The 15,140-nt window shown below is 35.1% G+C and overlaps 2 protein-coding genes across 2 annotated transcripts; one reads left to right on the top strand and one right to left on the bottom strand.

Annotated features, from left to right (window-relative positions):
• lrrc34 (leucine rich repeat containing 34) lies at nt 1-5,299 on the top strand. The gene is made up of 10 exons (XM_073830970.1): nt 1-104; nt 191-303; nt 439-503; nt 1,476-1,559; nt 1,666-1,794; nt 1,874-1,969; nt 2,041-2,195; nt 3,606-3,761; nt 3,851-3,977; nt 4,064-5,299. The coding sequence occupies exons 1-10, from the start codon at nt 7-9 to the stop codon at nt 4,283-4,285; spliced, it is 1,245 nt and encodes a 414-aa protein (XP_073687071.1). The 5' UTR covers nt 1-6; the 3' UTR covers nt 4,286-5,299.
• A 139-nt stretch (nt 5,300-5,438) lies between these two features.
• lrrc31 (leucine rich repeat containing 31) lies at nt 5,439-14,637 on the bottom strand. The gene is made up of 11 exons (XM_073830969.1): nt 14,530-14,637; nt 14,291-14,371; nt 12,692-12,907; nt 12,472-12,618; nt 12,218-12,385; nt 9,763-9,933; nt 8,048-8,215; nt 7,332-7,499; nt 7,097-7,261; nt 6,835-7,002; nt 5,439-6,258 (listed from the first exon to the last, which is right to left on the bottom strand). Exons 2-11 carry the CDS (start codon nt 14,301-14,303, stop codon nt 5,909-5,911), a joined length of 1,734 nt encoding a protein of 577 aa, XP_073687070.1. The 5' UTR covers nt 14,304-14,371; nt 14,530-14,637; the 3' UTR covers nt 5,439-5,908.
• Nucleotides 14,638-15,140: the final 503 nt, after the last annotated feature.

Below are 15,140 nucleotides of genomic sequence, written 5' to 3' on the forward strand. Positions count from 1 at the left end.
TAAAACATGGAGGACCTAAAGAGTCGATATTTATCTATATGCGCTGAACTTCAGCAGCCTCCAAATATATGTGTTTTGGAAGTCTTCGAAGACAACATTAGTAGGTTGGTTTGGCAAGTATATAATATAGCATGAAGTGGGAGCAGTCGTTCGACTTCACTGTGAATTAATGGTTTTTTGTTTATTTCAGTGATGGCTTTCTCAAACTAACCGGTAATGAGCAACTGAAGCATGGAGACAGATTGTCAGATGACGATATGCTGGTCTTGTCAAAAACACTCGAGGGAAATTCGGCTATAAAGGGTAAATATTAACTTGTTCTGCCCAGAGCACTTTTAGGTCATGCCAATCATAAACTAGTAGACATATTTGCAAGTATATGTAACCTGAATGAAGTAATTTTAAAAGTATGATTTGGTAATTAACTGAAAATTGCAGGTTTAGACCTTAGATGCAACAGTGTCACAGATGAAGGAGCTGTTTATGTCGCACACCTCATTCAGGTATGTCATCAGAGTGTTTCTAAAGACTCATTTTAAGGTTACACAGTTGAGGTCAAAAGTTTACATACACCTTGCAGAATCTGCAAAATGTTACCTTTACACAATAAAGGGGATCATACAAAATGCATGTTGATTTTTATTTAGTACTGACCTGATTAAGACATTTCACATAAAAGACATTTACATATAGTCCACAAGAAAAAATAATAGTTGAATTTATAAAAATGAACCTGTTTAAATGTTTACATACACTTGATTCTTAGTACTGTGTTGTTACCTGAATGATCCACAGCTGTTTTGTTTTTATTTTAGTGATTGTTGTTTATGAGTCCTTTGTTTGTCCTGAACAGTTAATCCTTCAGGTCCCACAAATTTGGTTTTTCAGTATTTATGTGTATTTGAATCCTTGCCAACAATGACTGTAGAATTTTGTGCCTAAATGCTTAAATGTTTTGTTACCCTTAAATTCAAAACGTTTTCACTCCCTGGCTCTTAATGCATTGTTTTTCCTTCAGAAGCATCAGTGAGTGTTTGAACCTTTCGTAATAATTGCATATGAGTCCCCCAGTTGTCCTCAGTGTAAAAAGATGGATCTCAAAATCATACAGCCATTGTTGGAAAGGGTTTAAATACACAAAAATGCGGAAAACCATAGAATTTGTGGGACCTGAAGGATTTTTCTGAAGAACACCAGGCAGTTTAACTGTTCAGGACAAACAAGTGACTTATGAACTATCACTAAACAAAAAAAAAACAGCTGTGGATCATTCAGGTAACAACACAGTATTTAGAATCAAGCATGCTTTGAACAGGGTCATTTTTATAAATTCAACTATTATTTATTACTATTATTATTTTGGTAAAAAAAAAAAAAAACATTTAGCTGATTCTGCAAGGGTGTATATAAACTTTTGACATCAACTAACACTTTATAGCTTGTCAGACTTTAAATGAATATTGTAATTTTAACAGGAGAGTGAGTCCCTTCAGTCTCTTGATCTAATGTGTAATAACATTGAGGTCGATGGTGCAGAAGTGATTGCAAAAAGTTTGCACGTAAGTGTGGCTAATTCACATTAAATATCTGTATTTTAATTATAGGTGTTAAATTAATTCCAATGTTTATCACAATTGGAGCATGTACTTTTCGTCAATTTTACAGAAAAATAAAAATCTGAAGATGCTCAGAATGACGGGAAATAAGATTGGAAACAAAGGTGCCATGCAACTGGCTGCTATGTTGCAGATCAACACAACTTTAGAAGAAATCGACATCTCAGACTGTGATCTGGTAAGTGAGCTAAACATAAATATAGCCACAATATAATGATAATTTAAATTTCAATTAAAGTATTGTGTTTATATACTAGGCTACACAAAGTGTAATAGCGTTTGCCATCGTCCTTAAGAACAACAGAAGAATCCGTGCTATTAATCTTAGCCGACCTCTTCTTTTCAGTCTTCAGGTATGTTTTCAGTATGCCCACTTTTTTAATAAAAGCCTTTTCTAATGCCTAAAACTAATTTTAAATGATAGGAGGAAACAACAGTCCATATGGCACAGATGCTGGTGGTGAATAAGACACTGAGGGAGCTGCACATGGGAAAGCACGGCATGACTGATACTGGTTTGGAAAGACTGTGCGAAGCACTGAAGTTAAACATCTCTCTACGCTACTTGGATCTCCGCTGGTATACACTCACACAAGTGTCTAATTAATGATCTTAGAGGGATGGTTCACATACACACGCAAAACGGTTTGGTCACCTGGAATGTTGGCCATATTGGCGATACTTGGATGTAAACAACAGCATTAATTGCACGTTAATGTACTACTGAATATGTTGTTCTGCTAATTTATGCTGTCTAAACCACAGAAATAATGTGTGGAAGCTGGTAAATCATATAGAGAAGGACTAAGTAAGCAGGAAAGGGTGCAATATTTTGACATGCTAAAGTTAATAGGTGGTAAAGATACGTACAAGCAGTATTTATTAAGATATAAGCCTAATATTTCACCTATCTGACCGGAAGTGATTAGAACGACAAATGTTGTCAAGATTCTGGAAATCCTGGTCAACGCCTTTTGTTCCTCAGACAGTTTTTTGCAGTCATCTCCTTGATTTGTTATAACTTTTGGCACTATATTACTCTGAATGGTTTTTACTGTCAGACCGATTAGTACAGCCCAAAACATGACAATAATTGAACATACTTAGCAGCAATAATCAGCAAAATATACATGTTTTGTTCTGTTCAGTGGCATTGGTTATGTTTAGTGCTGCCAATATGGCCGATTGATGACGTATCGTAAAAACCACTCTATTGTTTACCCTTGTGTCTTTTGAAAATCTGAATGACTGACTTTCTTCTCTGGAAAGCAAATCATAGCTATCATAGTTTGTTTTATACAATGAAAGTGGAATGCGACCACGGCTTTCCGCTATCATTGTATGACACAGAGCAACTCAGACATGAGTTCTTTTGTGCTCCACAGACAAAGGACAGTCAAGTCACCTTCATTTATATAGCGCCTTATACAATACAGATTGTCTCAAAGCAGCTTTAGAGTAATAAACAGGAAAAAACAACTGACCCAATGATGCAGACTTCATCAAATATGAGTCAAATTCTGCTGCAAAGCAGCTCTACGAAGACAATAGTATCATTATTCAGCTTAAATTGGTTGATTTATGTTCAATGTTGATTCAGTTTAGTGTAAAATTAATCAGTTATGTCTATCCACCTCATTCTTCCTGGAAGAGTGGGCCATTTGTAAATTTTAAGGGTCAGGCTTTTGGTCTCATCCGCATCCAGCTATTTTTGGCTGTATGAAACAGCTCATTTTGCTGCTTGATAGGCAAATTGGGGTGTTTACCATATTATTTTAATGTATTATTGTAATTATGAACACACTGGTTTGTAGTGCAAACAGTTTTACCGTTTACTGCATGTTGTTATTCTGCTCATTATTTCTCTATAGTGGCTATTGAACCAGAAGTCTCACCTATAGGCTTACTTCTACGCTGAAGAATAAGGTGGATAGAAAAATCATAAGAGAAATGATAATTTCTGTATTGTGTTTTTTTTTTTTTTTACAGTAACAGAATCACACGTGATGGAGCCAAATGCTTATCAGAAGTTTTAAAACAAAATCCGTCTTTGGAGATCCTAGATCTTTCTTCCAATCGCATTGAGGATGACGGTGCGGTGTATCTAAGTGAAGCTATCAAGCTGCCACACAGCAAACTCAAAGCGTTAGTGTCTAATCTAAAATGCATGTTTTATAAATCAAACTATCATTTGTCTATGCTGTCCAACTTATCTCATTGTTTTTCACTCCTAGATTGTCTGTTACCAGCAACAACATTGGAAAGCAAGGTCTAATGTCCCTCAATGAGGCGATGAAAGTGAATTCCTGTCTCTCACACATTTACATCTGGGGGAACAAACTTGAGGAGCCAGTTTGTGTGGTGAGATTCCACAAATCTCTAAATGATCAAATAGCATACGAAAGGTCATTAAATTGTCTTGATGTTCTCTCTGCGTGTATAATCAGGCTTTCTCTGAGCTGATGAGCAGCGGGCGGCTGTTGGAGGAGCACACAGATGTTTCTCCCTATGAGGTGGACAGTCATGTTTTCTTGGCAGAAGCGTCTCATGGTTTATGCAGGAATTACTATTGGACATCCAGATATGGGGAAGATGGAGATTCAAGTAATTCAGCTCTGGCCCTGATGGCAGCAGATTCTTTAGCTCTGCAGATCTACCCAGACTCGTGATTCACGATTATCGGTTTTGTCCAAAAGTATACTGCTGCTTCAGAGTAAGACACATTTAGACTAAACTTGATTGTGACTTTGTTGTTGTTGTTGTTGAACTTTTACTTTTTCAGTGGCTGGCAAGCACAGTAATCCACAGCACAGTTGGTTACATTTGAATTTATTAAAATTAATCACAAAGTTAGTGTTTTTGATTACAGCTTTTTTTGTCCATGTGTCCAGTGTTTGGAAATGTCACAGGCTGCCATGATGTCTGCGAAAAACACGTCATTTATGTAAATGATTTGCGCTGACACTTAGTCTTCACTGTATTCGGTGTCACATGCTAATTTTCCCACAGTTTTGTCAGGATGGAAAAAGTCTGAGAGATTTTGATTTAACAAATTCAGTCAAACAAACAATGTTTTATGTAACTGAGGAAAGAAGAAAATAAATAAAATGATGATAAATTGTAAATCAACACTACCAGTCAAAAGTTTTTGAACAGTAAGATTTTAATGTTTTTTTTTAAAGAAGCATCATTACTCCAGTCTTTAGTGTCACATGATCCTTCAGAAATCATTCAAATAAGCTGATTTGCTGTTCAAGAAACATTTTTATTATTATTATTAATATTTAAAACAGTTGAGTGCATTTTGTTCAGGATTCTTTGAGTAGAAAGATCCAAAGATCTCTGAAATAAAAAGCTTTTGTAACATTATTCACTATACCATTAAAAAGCTTGGAGTTAGTATAATTTTTTAAAATTTTATTTTTAAATAAATCATAGAAATCATTACTTTTATTTAGCAAGGAGGCTTCAAATTGATCAAAAGTGATGTAAAAAGACATTTATTATGTTACAAAAGATTTCTATTTCAGATAAATGCTGTTCTTCTGAACTTTATATTCACCAAAGAAACTTGAAAAAAATCTACTCAACATAATAAAAATAATAATAATAAATGTTTTTGAGCAGCAAATCAGAATATTACAATGATTTCTGAAGGATCATATGACTGGAGTGATGCTGCTAAAAATTCAGCTTCGAAATCAAAGGAATAAATTACATTTTAAAATATATTCAAATAGAAAACGGTTATTTTAAATAGTAAAAATATGACAAAATGTTAGTGTTTTTGCTGTACGTTAGATTAAATAAATGCAGGCTTGGTGAGCAGAAGAGACTTCTTTAAAAAACATTAAAAATCTTAGTGTTCAAAAACATTTGATTAATAGTGTAAATTCTTGTCCGACAAGAATAATCTCTACTGTAGTGCAAACAATCAACACTTACAGGATATTACACCCACAAATGAAATTTTCTGTATCTTAATGCAGGTCTAAGTATATAATGATACATTTTGTAATAAAACCAGGGCATTTTAGGCATTTCAGAAATCTCGGATATGTGTGTTAACAAGTTAAATTTCAATTTTCCATGGTTTAAATTGATGATAAAAAAATCCTCTTTTTATACAATCATTCATGTGATTCATGAATACATGTTTAAAAAAAAATAGGTCAAAGGAAACTATGTAATAGGTGAATGCATTTCAATCATTGCATTCTCAGTAACATCTTGATTTGCATTTTCAGTAACTTGGAAAACCATAATTGTCAAAGCAGTTGAAATGCTTCTCATTAACCTGCAGCCTTTGGCGTGGGCGTGGCCAGCCTGTCACATTCCAGGATGCCATTCTTCTTGCTAAGAATTTTTTCCAGCTTCTCTCTCTCAGCTGAACTCAGAGCCCAGTGCTGGAGAGACAGACGGGTGAGGGACGAGAGCTGTGGAAGGGCCTCCAACAACGCGGGCAGCCAGGGAGACACAGAGAGGGATGCAGAAGGTCGCAGACTGATATCCAGCTCCTCCAGTCCTTTCAGAGCAGCAGCCTTGCCAAAAAGAGACGTCCAACCACCATCGCCAACGCTGCCATTATAGGACAAATCCAGCTGCTTCAGATGGGACAGAACTCTAAGCTGGCAAGCAGATTCTGCAAGTTTACAAACAGTGCAAAAGTCTCATTAGTAGTGTATTCCAGCCTTAAAGGGACAGTTCACCCAAAAATTAAACTGACCACATGATTTACTCACTCTCAAGATCACTCTCTTCTTCTTTCAGACTAACACAATCTGAGTTCTATTTAAAATGTCCTGGCTCTTCCAAGATTTATAATGGCAGTGAACAGCTGTTGAAATTTTGAAGTGCAGTAAAGTGCATCCATCCATTATAAAAGTACTCCACACGGCTCCGGGGCGTTAATAAAGACTTTCTGAAGCAAACTGATGCATTTGTGTAAGAAAGATATGCATATTTAAAACTGTAATCTCTAGCTTTTGTTAACTGTTGTATGCTTTATTAACACCCCTGAGCCATGTGGAGCACTTTTTATGATGGATGGATGCACTTTCTTGGCTACTGAATCCCTTATAAAGCTTGGAAGAGCCAGGACTATAGTCATATACACCTAGTATGGCTTGAATATAAGAAAATCATGGGGTAATTTTAATTTTTTTAGTGAACTATCCCTTTAATGTAATGAATTGAAAGCTCTTTGACCAGAACTGACCTAGATGTAGCATATCTTCAGTGGTTAAATTACAGCTGCTCAGTCTGAGTTCCTGTAGTTTGCAATCAGGCTGCAAAGGCTCCAGAAATTGCCTCAGATTTTCCCCCACACACTTGTTCCACGACAAGTTCAGACTTTCAAGCTGTTTTAGCATCTGCATTGCGGTAGCTGTGAGGAAACCAAAAAACATACATTATACACATTTGTTTTTTCAAAATCTATTTGCTTAAAACAAATTTTTTGAAACTGTATTGTTTCATACCCAGAGCATGGCATGCATGTGTGCTTAACGCACAGTTGTTTAGTGGAAGTTTGGTTATCTGAGAAAGAGGGAGGGCTTGCAGAAGATCCTGGAGTGCATCTCCAACACTTTTATTAGATGACAAATCCAGCTCTCTGAGCTCTTTGAGAGATGGAGCTGCCTGGACTGAGAAAGCAAGTTAAAATAACATTACAAACAATTTCAACTTAAAATCAACAGTGACAAATAGTCTTACCTAAAGCTGACACATCCTCCTTTGTCAGACAACACAGGTGCATGTCCAAACTTGTCAAGTGTGGGAGAAGAACTAGGTTAGTGGCCAGTGTGGTGAGACCTCCACCTGCTTCCTTATTGCACGACAGATCGATGTGCTCTAGCGCAGAGATGGATCTGAATGCCTGTCCTTTTATCATTTCACAAAACAAATTCATTATTCTCCAAAAGTAGTATTATAATTAAAATGGTTACTCATTTGTGACCATGGACCACAAAACCAGTCATAAGGGCACATTTCTATTCAAATGTATACATTATATGAAAGGATATGGCTATATTTGGCCTAGATACAACTATTTGAAAATCTGTAATCTGAGCGTGTAAGAAAATCCAAATATTGAGAAAATTGCCTTTAAAGTTGTCCAAATGAAGTTCTTAGCCATGCATTTTACTAATCAAAAATTTAGTTTTTTATATATTTATGGTAGAAAATGGAACATGATCCTTACTTAATATCCAAATGATTTTGGCATAAAAGAAAAATCGATAATTTTGACCCATACAATGTATTGTTGGCCATTGCAACAAATATACCTGTGCCACTTAAGACTGGTTTTGTGGTCCAGGATCACATTTATCACTGAAATCAGAGTCTGTGCTCGTAGTTTGTAGCTGTGTTTCTATGTTAGTCCATTGAAGGTATATTTTGTAGGACTTTTTACAACGCTTTCATACCTAGAATACTGAGGCTGTCTTTAGTGAGTCCACACATGCTTAGTTTTAGTGTCTTCAGTTGTGGAGTTGAGCCTAGAGAGGAGGTGAAGTTTTCCATTGCCTTGATTGGCAGCTTGTTATTAGACAGATCTAACTCCTCCAAACTAGATAACATGGGAAGAGCCTCACCTGTAGAAAAAAAATAGTGCATTTTAAAGAAAATTGATGAGTAACCATTCTTAGCGCATTGTAGACTTATTCTGAATGAGCTTAAGCTGAATTCCCAGTTGATACACTCAAACACAATGGCGGACTAAAGTATTTTTTACTTTGTTACTGTATCTGATATATATATAGCCCATTTCAGCCACTAAATAATAAGTTTTTTAAAAAAAGTAATTTTGACTTTTTTTCACAGTTCTCACTTTTTTCTCAAAACTGCGTGATACAAACTCACATTTTTTTTCTCAGAATTGTGATATATAAAGTCAGAACTGCAAGATATAAACTCACAAATCTGACTTTTTTCTCAGAATTGCGTTATATAAACTCAGTTACAAGTTATAAAGTTTGAATTGAAGGATGAAAACTCAAAATTTCCGAGTTAGTCAGAGTGATGAAAATTCACAATTCTGACTTCTTTCCCAAAATTACATTATATAAACTCAATTGCAAGTTCTAAAGTCAGAATTGAGTGATAAAAACTCACAAATCTAACTTTTTTTTCTCAGAATTGCATTAAATAAACTCATATACTAATATACTTATTAAATAAAAAGATATACTCAACATTTGCAACTTCATATCTTACAATTATGACTTTAAAAATCACAACTGCGAGTAAATATCGCTGACTTAATTTCCCTGAATTGCGAGTTTCTCACAATTCTGACTTTTTAACTTGCAATTGCGAATTTATATCTCAGAATTGTCAGAATTGTGAGATAAAAAGTTGCAATTACCTTTTTTATTTTTTATTCAGATGAATTACAAGAATAATATCCAGAAAATGAAAGCCTTGACTGTTTTATTAACTAATTTAACCGGTTCTCAAACCTCTTTAAGTCGTTTATTTGATAAATCAGCTACTGACTGCATCAGTTACCAAATGATTTAGTGATCAAGTCAGAGCAAGTCTCAAGTTAACAAATCACTAAATTTGTGTAGTCCAACAAAAAATGTAAGTAATATGTTCCTCAGTTTGACTATGCTGACTCTTAATAATTCATAATGATGTCAAACTGAGCTCTAACCTATTTAAACTCTATATCTTATCTGACATTATCGTGGTACTCTAGTGAACGCATGTCAAAGACTGACACGGAAGAGAAAAAAATGTTGAATAAACTTATTTTTGTTTTCTTTGCGCACAAAAAAAGTATTCTCGTAGCTTCATAACATTACGGTTTAAACCAATGATGTCACATGGACTTTTCTACCTGATTTCATCAAAAATATCTTAATTTGTGTGCAAAGATGAACAAAGGTCTTACGGGTTTGGAACTACATGAAGGTGAGCAATTAATGACAGAATTTTCATTTTTGGGTGAACTATTGCTTAAAGCATAAGTTTTTACTGGTATTATATTTTATCCACCTCCATATATTATCCACCACTGCCCCAAAAATTAAACTTCATAGTCTTCAAAGTCATATGAAATCCTGCCTTGGAATAGTTGGAGGTTCTACTCCAAATTACCATCACTTATATGAGTTTTATACAAAACGTGTCGTACTCAGAGCTGTAATGTCTGTCTCAGAGAGCTGACAGTCCACCAGGCGGAGTTCTTTCAGTGTGCTTTGAGGTTGGAGGTGTTCTGCGAAGTGTCTGAAATTTCCTGCGCCGACGCCAACATTCCAGGACAAATCTAGCACCTCTATTAGAGGAATGCAGTCAAGAGCCTCACCTGGAATATCATTTTAGAAGAGGTTTGTCAATTGTTCAAAATTGTTTCTGTCTTAAATTAGACCAATTTCAAGAATTCAGGTTGGAATTAATATGATTTTCCAAAGAAATGTGTGTATATTTACACTACTGTTCAAAAGTTTGGGATCAGTAAGATTTTTAAAGTTTTTTAAAGAATTCTCTTATGCTCATCATTTACTTGATCAAAAATACAGATGTTATTACAGTTTAAAATATTGGTTTTCTATTTTAATATATTTTAAAATATAATTTATTCCTGTGATGCACAGCTGAATTTTCTTCAGTCTTCAGTGTCACATGAACCTTCAGAAACCAATGTTAGAAACTGCTGCTTAATATTTTTTTTTCTTTTTTCAGGATTCTTTGATGAATAAAAAGTTAAAAACAACAGCATTTATTTAAAATAGAAATCTTTCCCAACAAAATAAGTCTTTACTATCACTTTTTATTAATGTAACACAATCTTGGGTGAATAAAAGTATTGATTTCTTTAAAAAAAAGAAAGAATACAAATTTGCTGACCACAAATGTTTTTTACAAAAGATTTATATTTTAAATAAATGCTGTTCTTTTTAACTTTTTATTTATTTAAAGAATCCGGAAAAACAGTATCACAGGTTCCAACAAAATATTAAGCAGGGTCCGTGTATCATCTGATCATTCAGTTATTCCACTTAATCTGGCAAACGAAAAATAGGCAAAACAGGTTGATGTTTCATTTTTGGGTTTTTCTGTATGAGCCAAAACATGACAGCTGATTTATTTTTTCCGTTTTTCAGCTCGAAACCAAAATCCAATAAACAGGAAAACCACAACGAAATAATACGGCTAAATTACGTTTTTCTTTATTTTTAGCTTTGCGCATGCGCAATGAATAGCGACGTAAAAGCCTGTCATCATTTGTGGTACACAATGTAAAGATATGTAGAAAATACACGTCATGCCAGCCGCACTTTTTTTTTGCGCGTCTAATCGTGCTGGGAGCGGTCAAAATGTATGTACAAAATATAATTTATTCAGAAACATTAAAATCATACTCTTTTTTTGACTTGATGGAAAATAGCAATAAATAAATATTGTAGGCTATATATAGGTGCGATTTGCCGGGGGGATGGGGGCGATTTATGGGTGCGGTTTGCCGGGGGGATGATAATGTGATATCCTAATTATTAATAAATAAATTAAAAAAAAAAATCGTGAAATCCTGGAGAGACTGGTTAGTGTAATTTGTTGACAATGCGCATTATATACCCGTCTTTTTAGGTAAGAAAAAAATATTGGGTGTCAGGTCATGAAATGTTTTTAATACGACAGAAGCTGTATTATGTCATCACAATTTAATAAAAACATCCTAAGTTAGGCCTATTAATAGTAATGATTAATTTAAAACAACGAATACATTTTATAGAGAAGGTGAGCAAAGTATCAAAGGAGCTTTTTGGTTTCGAGCTGAAAAACGGAAAAAAGAAATCAGCTGTCATGTTTTGGCTCATTCAGAAAAACCCAAAAATGAAATATCAACCTGTTTTGCCTATTTTTCGTTTGCCAGATTAAGTGGAATAACTGAATGATCAGATGATACACGGACCAAGCAGCACAACTGTTTCCAACATTGATTATAAAACTGAAAATTCAGCTTTGCATCACAGGAATATATTATATTTTGAAATATATTCAAATAAAGAACCATTATTTTAATCTCTAATAATATTTCACAATATTACTGCCTTTTCTAGATTTCTGATCAAATAAATGCAGCCTCGATGAGCATAAGAAACATCTTTAAAAAAAAATAAAAAATCTTACTGATCCCAAACTTTTGAAAAAGCAATGTAGCTTTTTAGCTCATGTATGAGTTAAGTTTTGCTCAATTCAGCATTTTTGTGAGGTCTTTTTTTTTTATTTTATTTTTTTTATTGTCATTATGTCAAACTTGTGTGAAATCTTTCTTTCTTCACCAGACACAAAAGAAGATATTTTGAAGAATGTTAGTAATCAAAGTGTTTTGGTTCCCATTGATCTCCATTATATTTTTTGACCATACAATGTAGGTCAATAGAAACTGAAATTTGCTCATCAAAATTCTTTAAAATATCTTCTTTTGTGTTTTTGTAAAGAGTGTTGGTAACATTCCCATTCTGCAGAAGAAAGAAAGTCATAGGCCTACTAGTTTAAAAAAACATTAAGAGTAAATGATGACAGAATTGTCATTTTTGAGTGAACTATTCCTTTAAGTCATCATAATAAATGAATACTTCCTGTACCGAGAGCAGTAAGGTCTTGATCTGTTAATCTGCAGCTGCACATCTTCAGCACTCTCAGTTTCCCTACATGCTGCAGATGGGCAGTCAGTGCCTTCAGGGAGCCTCCAACCAGATCATTCCAGGACAGATCCATCACCTCCAGCTGAGCCAGAAATGGCAGTAAGGTGGCTGAGGTAATGTCAAAACAAAAATTGGAGATCCTGTCTTGTGTATATTATTGCACTGTGAGAAAAACTGTATGTCACAACACCCACCTAGTTCCACCACATCTGTCGCTGTCAGATCACAGTGGCTCAGGCTCAGATTCTGACTGTGAGGGGTTTTCCCAAGCTTCTGAACGAACTGCTTCACCCGACCCCAGCCCACAACAGAGCCGGTTTCGTCATCCGTATTATTGATCTCTGAAGAAAAAAAAAGGGTTTGTTAATCTATATTTGTATTAAGTCGAGTCTTCTGAAAGCATCTGATGCCCACCTTTCCCAGGCTCATTATTTTCCTTTCCGTCACTGGTGTCTGATTCTTTCACTTCAGGTATGCCTACGTTTTTCTTGTCACTGCTCTCTGACGGGCGGAAGAGGCGGCCCACAGCCGGTTTCTTTCTCTCTGTAAAAGAGGCTTTCCTTCGAAACTGGTTCATAATCAGATCGAGAGGAGATCTTTTCTGAACGCTCTCCTTCCCTTTGTTTGACTCTGCAATGTAATGACAAAATGAATTTATGGTTCCACACCAAAATAATAATAGAGATACTATATTTTCACTTTATTATATATTTTCAATACAATTATCATTACTGATGTTTTACTTTTATGTTTGTTTATACAACAAATACTAAATATACCGTTGAAGTCAAAAGTTTACATACACCTTGCAGAATCTGCAAAATGTTAATAAGAGTGATCATACAAAATGCATGTTATTTTTTATTTAGTACTGGCCTGAATAAGATATATATATATATATATATATATATATATATATATATATATATATATATATATATATATATATATAGTCCACAAGAGAAATTAAGAACTGAATTTATAAATATACCCATTCAAAAGTTTACATACACTTGATTCTTAATACTGTGTTGTTACCCGAATGATCCACAGCTGTGTTTTTTGTTTAGTAATAGTTCATGAGTCCCTTGTTTGTCCTGAACAGTTAAACTGCCTGCTGTTCTTCATAAAAATCCTTCAGGTCCCACAAATTCTTTGGTTTTTCAGCATTTTTGTGTATTTGACCCCTTTCCAACAATGACTGCATGATTTTCAGATCCATCTTTTCACACTGAGGACAACTGAGGGACTCACATGCAACTATTACAGAAGGTTCAAACGCTCACTGATGCTCCAGAAAGAAAACTGATGCATTAAAGTCAGGGGGTGAACACTTTTGAATCAAATGAAGATATGTACATTTTTCTTATTTTCATATTATTTAGTATTTCCCTTCAGAAGCTACAGAAGATACATGTTTCCTAGAAGACAAAATAAGTTCAATTTACCCTGATCTTACCCTGAAGCATAAGTGAGCATTTGAGCCTTCTGTAATAGTTGCATATCCCCCAGTTGTCCTCAGTTTGAAAGGATGGACCTCAAAACGATACAGTCATTGTTGGAAAGGATTTAAATACACACAAATGCTAAAAAAACAAATAATTTGTGGGACCTGAAGGATTTTTCTGAAGCACAGCAGGTATTTTAACTGTTCTGGACAAAGGAAACTTTTGAACGGGTTCATTTTTATTAATTGAACTATTATTTTCTCTTGTGGACTATATGTAAACGTATTTTATGTGATATATCTTATTCAGTCAGTACTAAACAAATCCCTTTTATTTTGGTAAAATAATTAACATTTAGCAGATTCTGCTAGGTGTATGTTAACTTTTGACCTCAACGATAGATAGATAGATAGATAGATAGATAGATAGATAGATAGATAGATAGATAGATAGATAGATAGATAGATAGATATTTTATATAAACATATATAAGACTTTAGGGGGTTTAATATGACCCGGACATGCTTTAATAGACTTCAGGGATTCCCGCTTTCAGATAACATACCTGTTGAATCCATTGCTTCTTAAAAGAAGTTCTCGCTTATCTGCAGGTAAATTATGAAAGGATGTTCTTTCCTTTTTTAGTCTGAAAAACAAATACACTAATATTTAAAACAATATGAATGACAATCGATTTATTTACTTGTTAAAGTAAACTTTGTTTACTTTATCATATCCTGCTCGTCGGTGGAACAGGACAAAACCATTCAGTCAGAATTGTTGAATGACTCGAGTTGCTCCTACCTTGAAATATGTCTTGAATCTTTTATATATTATGTATTCATCAGTGCGCGATTATTGTAATCATTTTTAGTCCGCATTTACACCTGTCACATTCATCGTTCATTCCAGATCCCGGAAGTTAGGCTGAACTTTGGCTTTATAAAAAAACATTGTAAACAAAGAGCTGTCACATGAATCCGGTCACTTTAAAAGCCTAATTCGTTTAAAGTCTTAGTTATCCATTTATGAAAATTGCACAAACGCATGAATTTGCTGAGTGGACACCGGAGATAGTTGCCCAGCAAACATGCCCGTGCGGGCCCACTGCGGGTTTTCTGTGGGACAGTGCGGGCAGAGCAAGCCCACACTAAAACCCACACCAGCCCCATGTGGGTTAGCCCATGTGGGGCCCACAGCAGTTTTGCCCTTTAGGGGCCCAATCGGGGTTTGTGAGGGAAAGCCCGCAATGGGCTTGCCCACAGAAAACCCACACCGGCCCCATGTGGGTTAGCCCATGTGGGGCCCACAGCAGTTTTGCCCTTTAGGGGCCCAATCGGGGTTTGTGAGGGAAAGCCCGCAATGGGCTTGCCCACAGAAAACCCACACCGGCCCCATGTGGGTTAGCCCATGTG

This window comes from Garra rufa, chromosome 24 (assembly GCF_049309525.1).
Source record: "Garra rufa chromosome 24, GarRuf1.0, whole genome shotgun sequence".
Classification (NCBI taxonomy): Eukaryota; Metazoa; Chordata; class Actinopteri; order Cypriniformes; family Cyprinidae; genus Garra; species Garra rufa.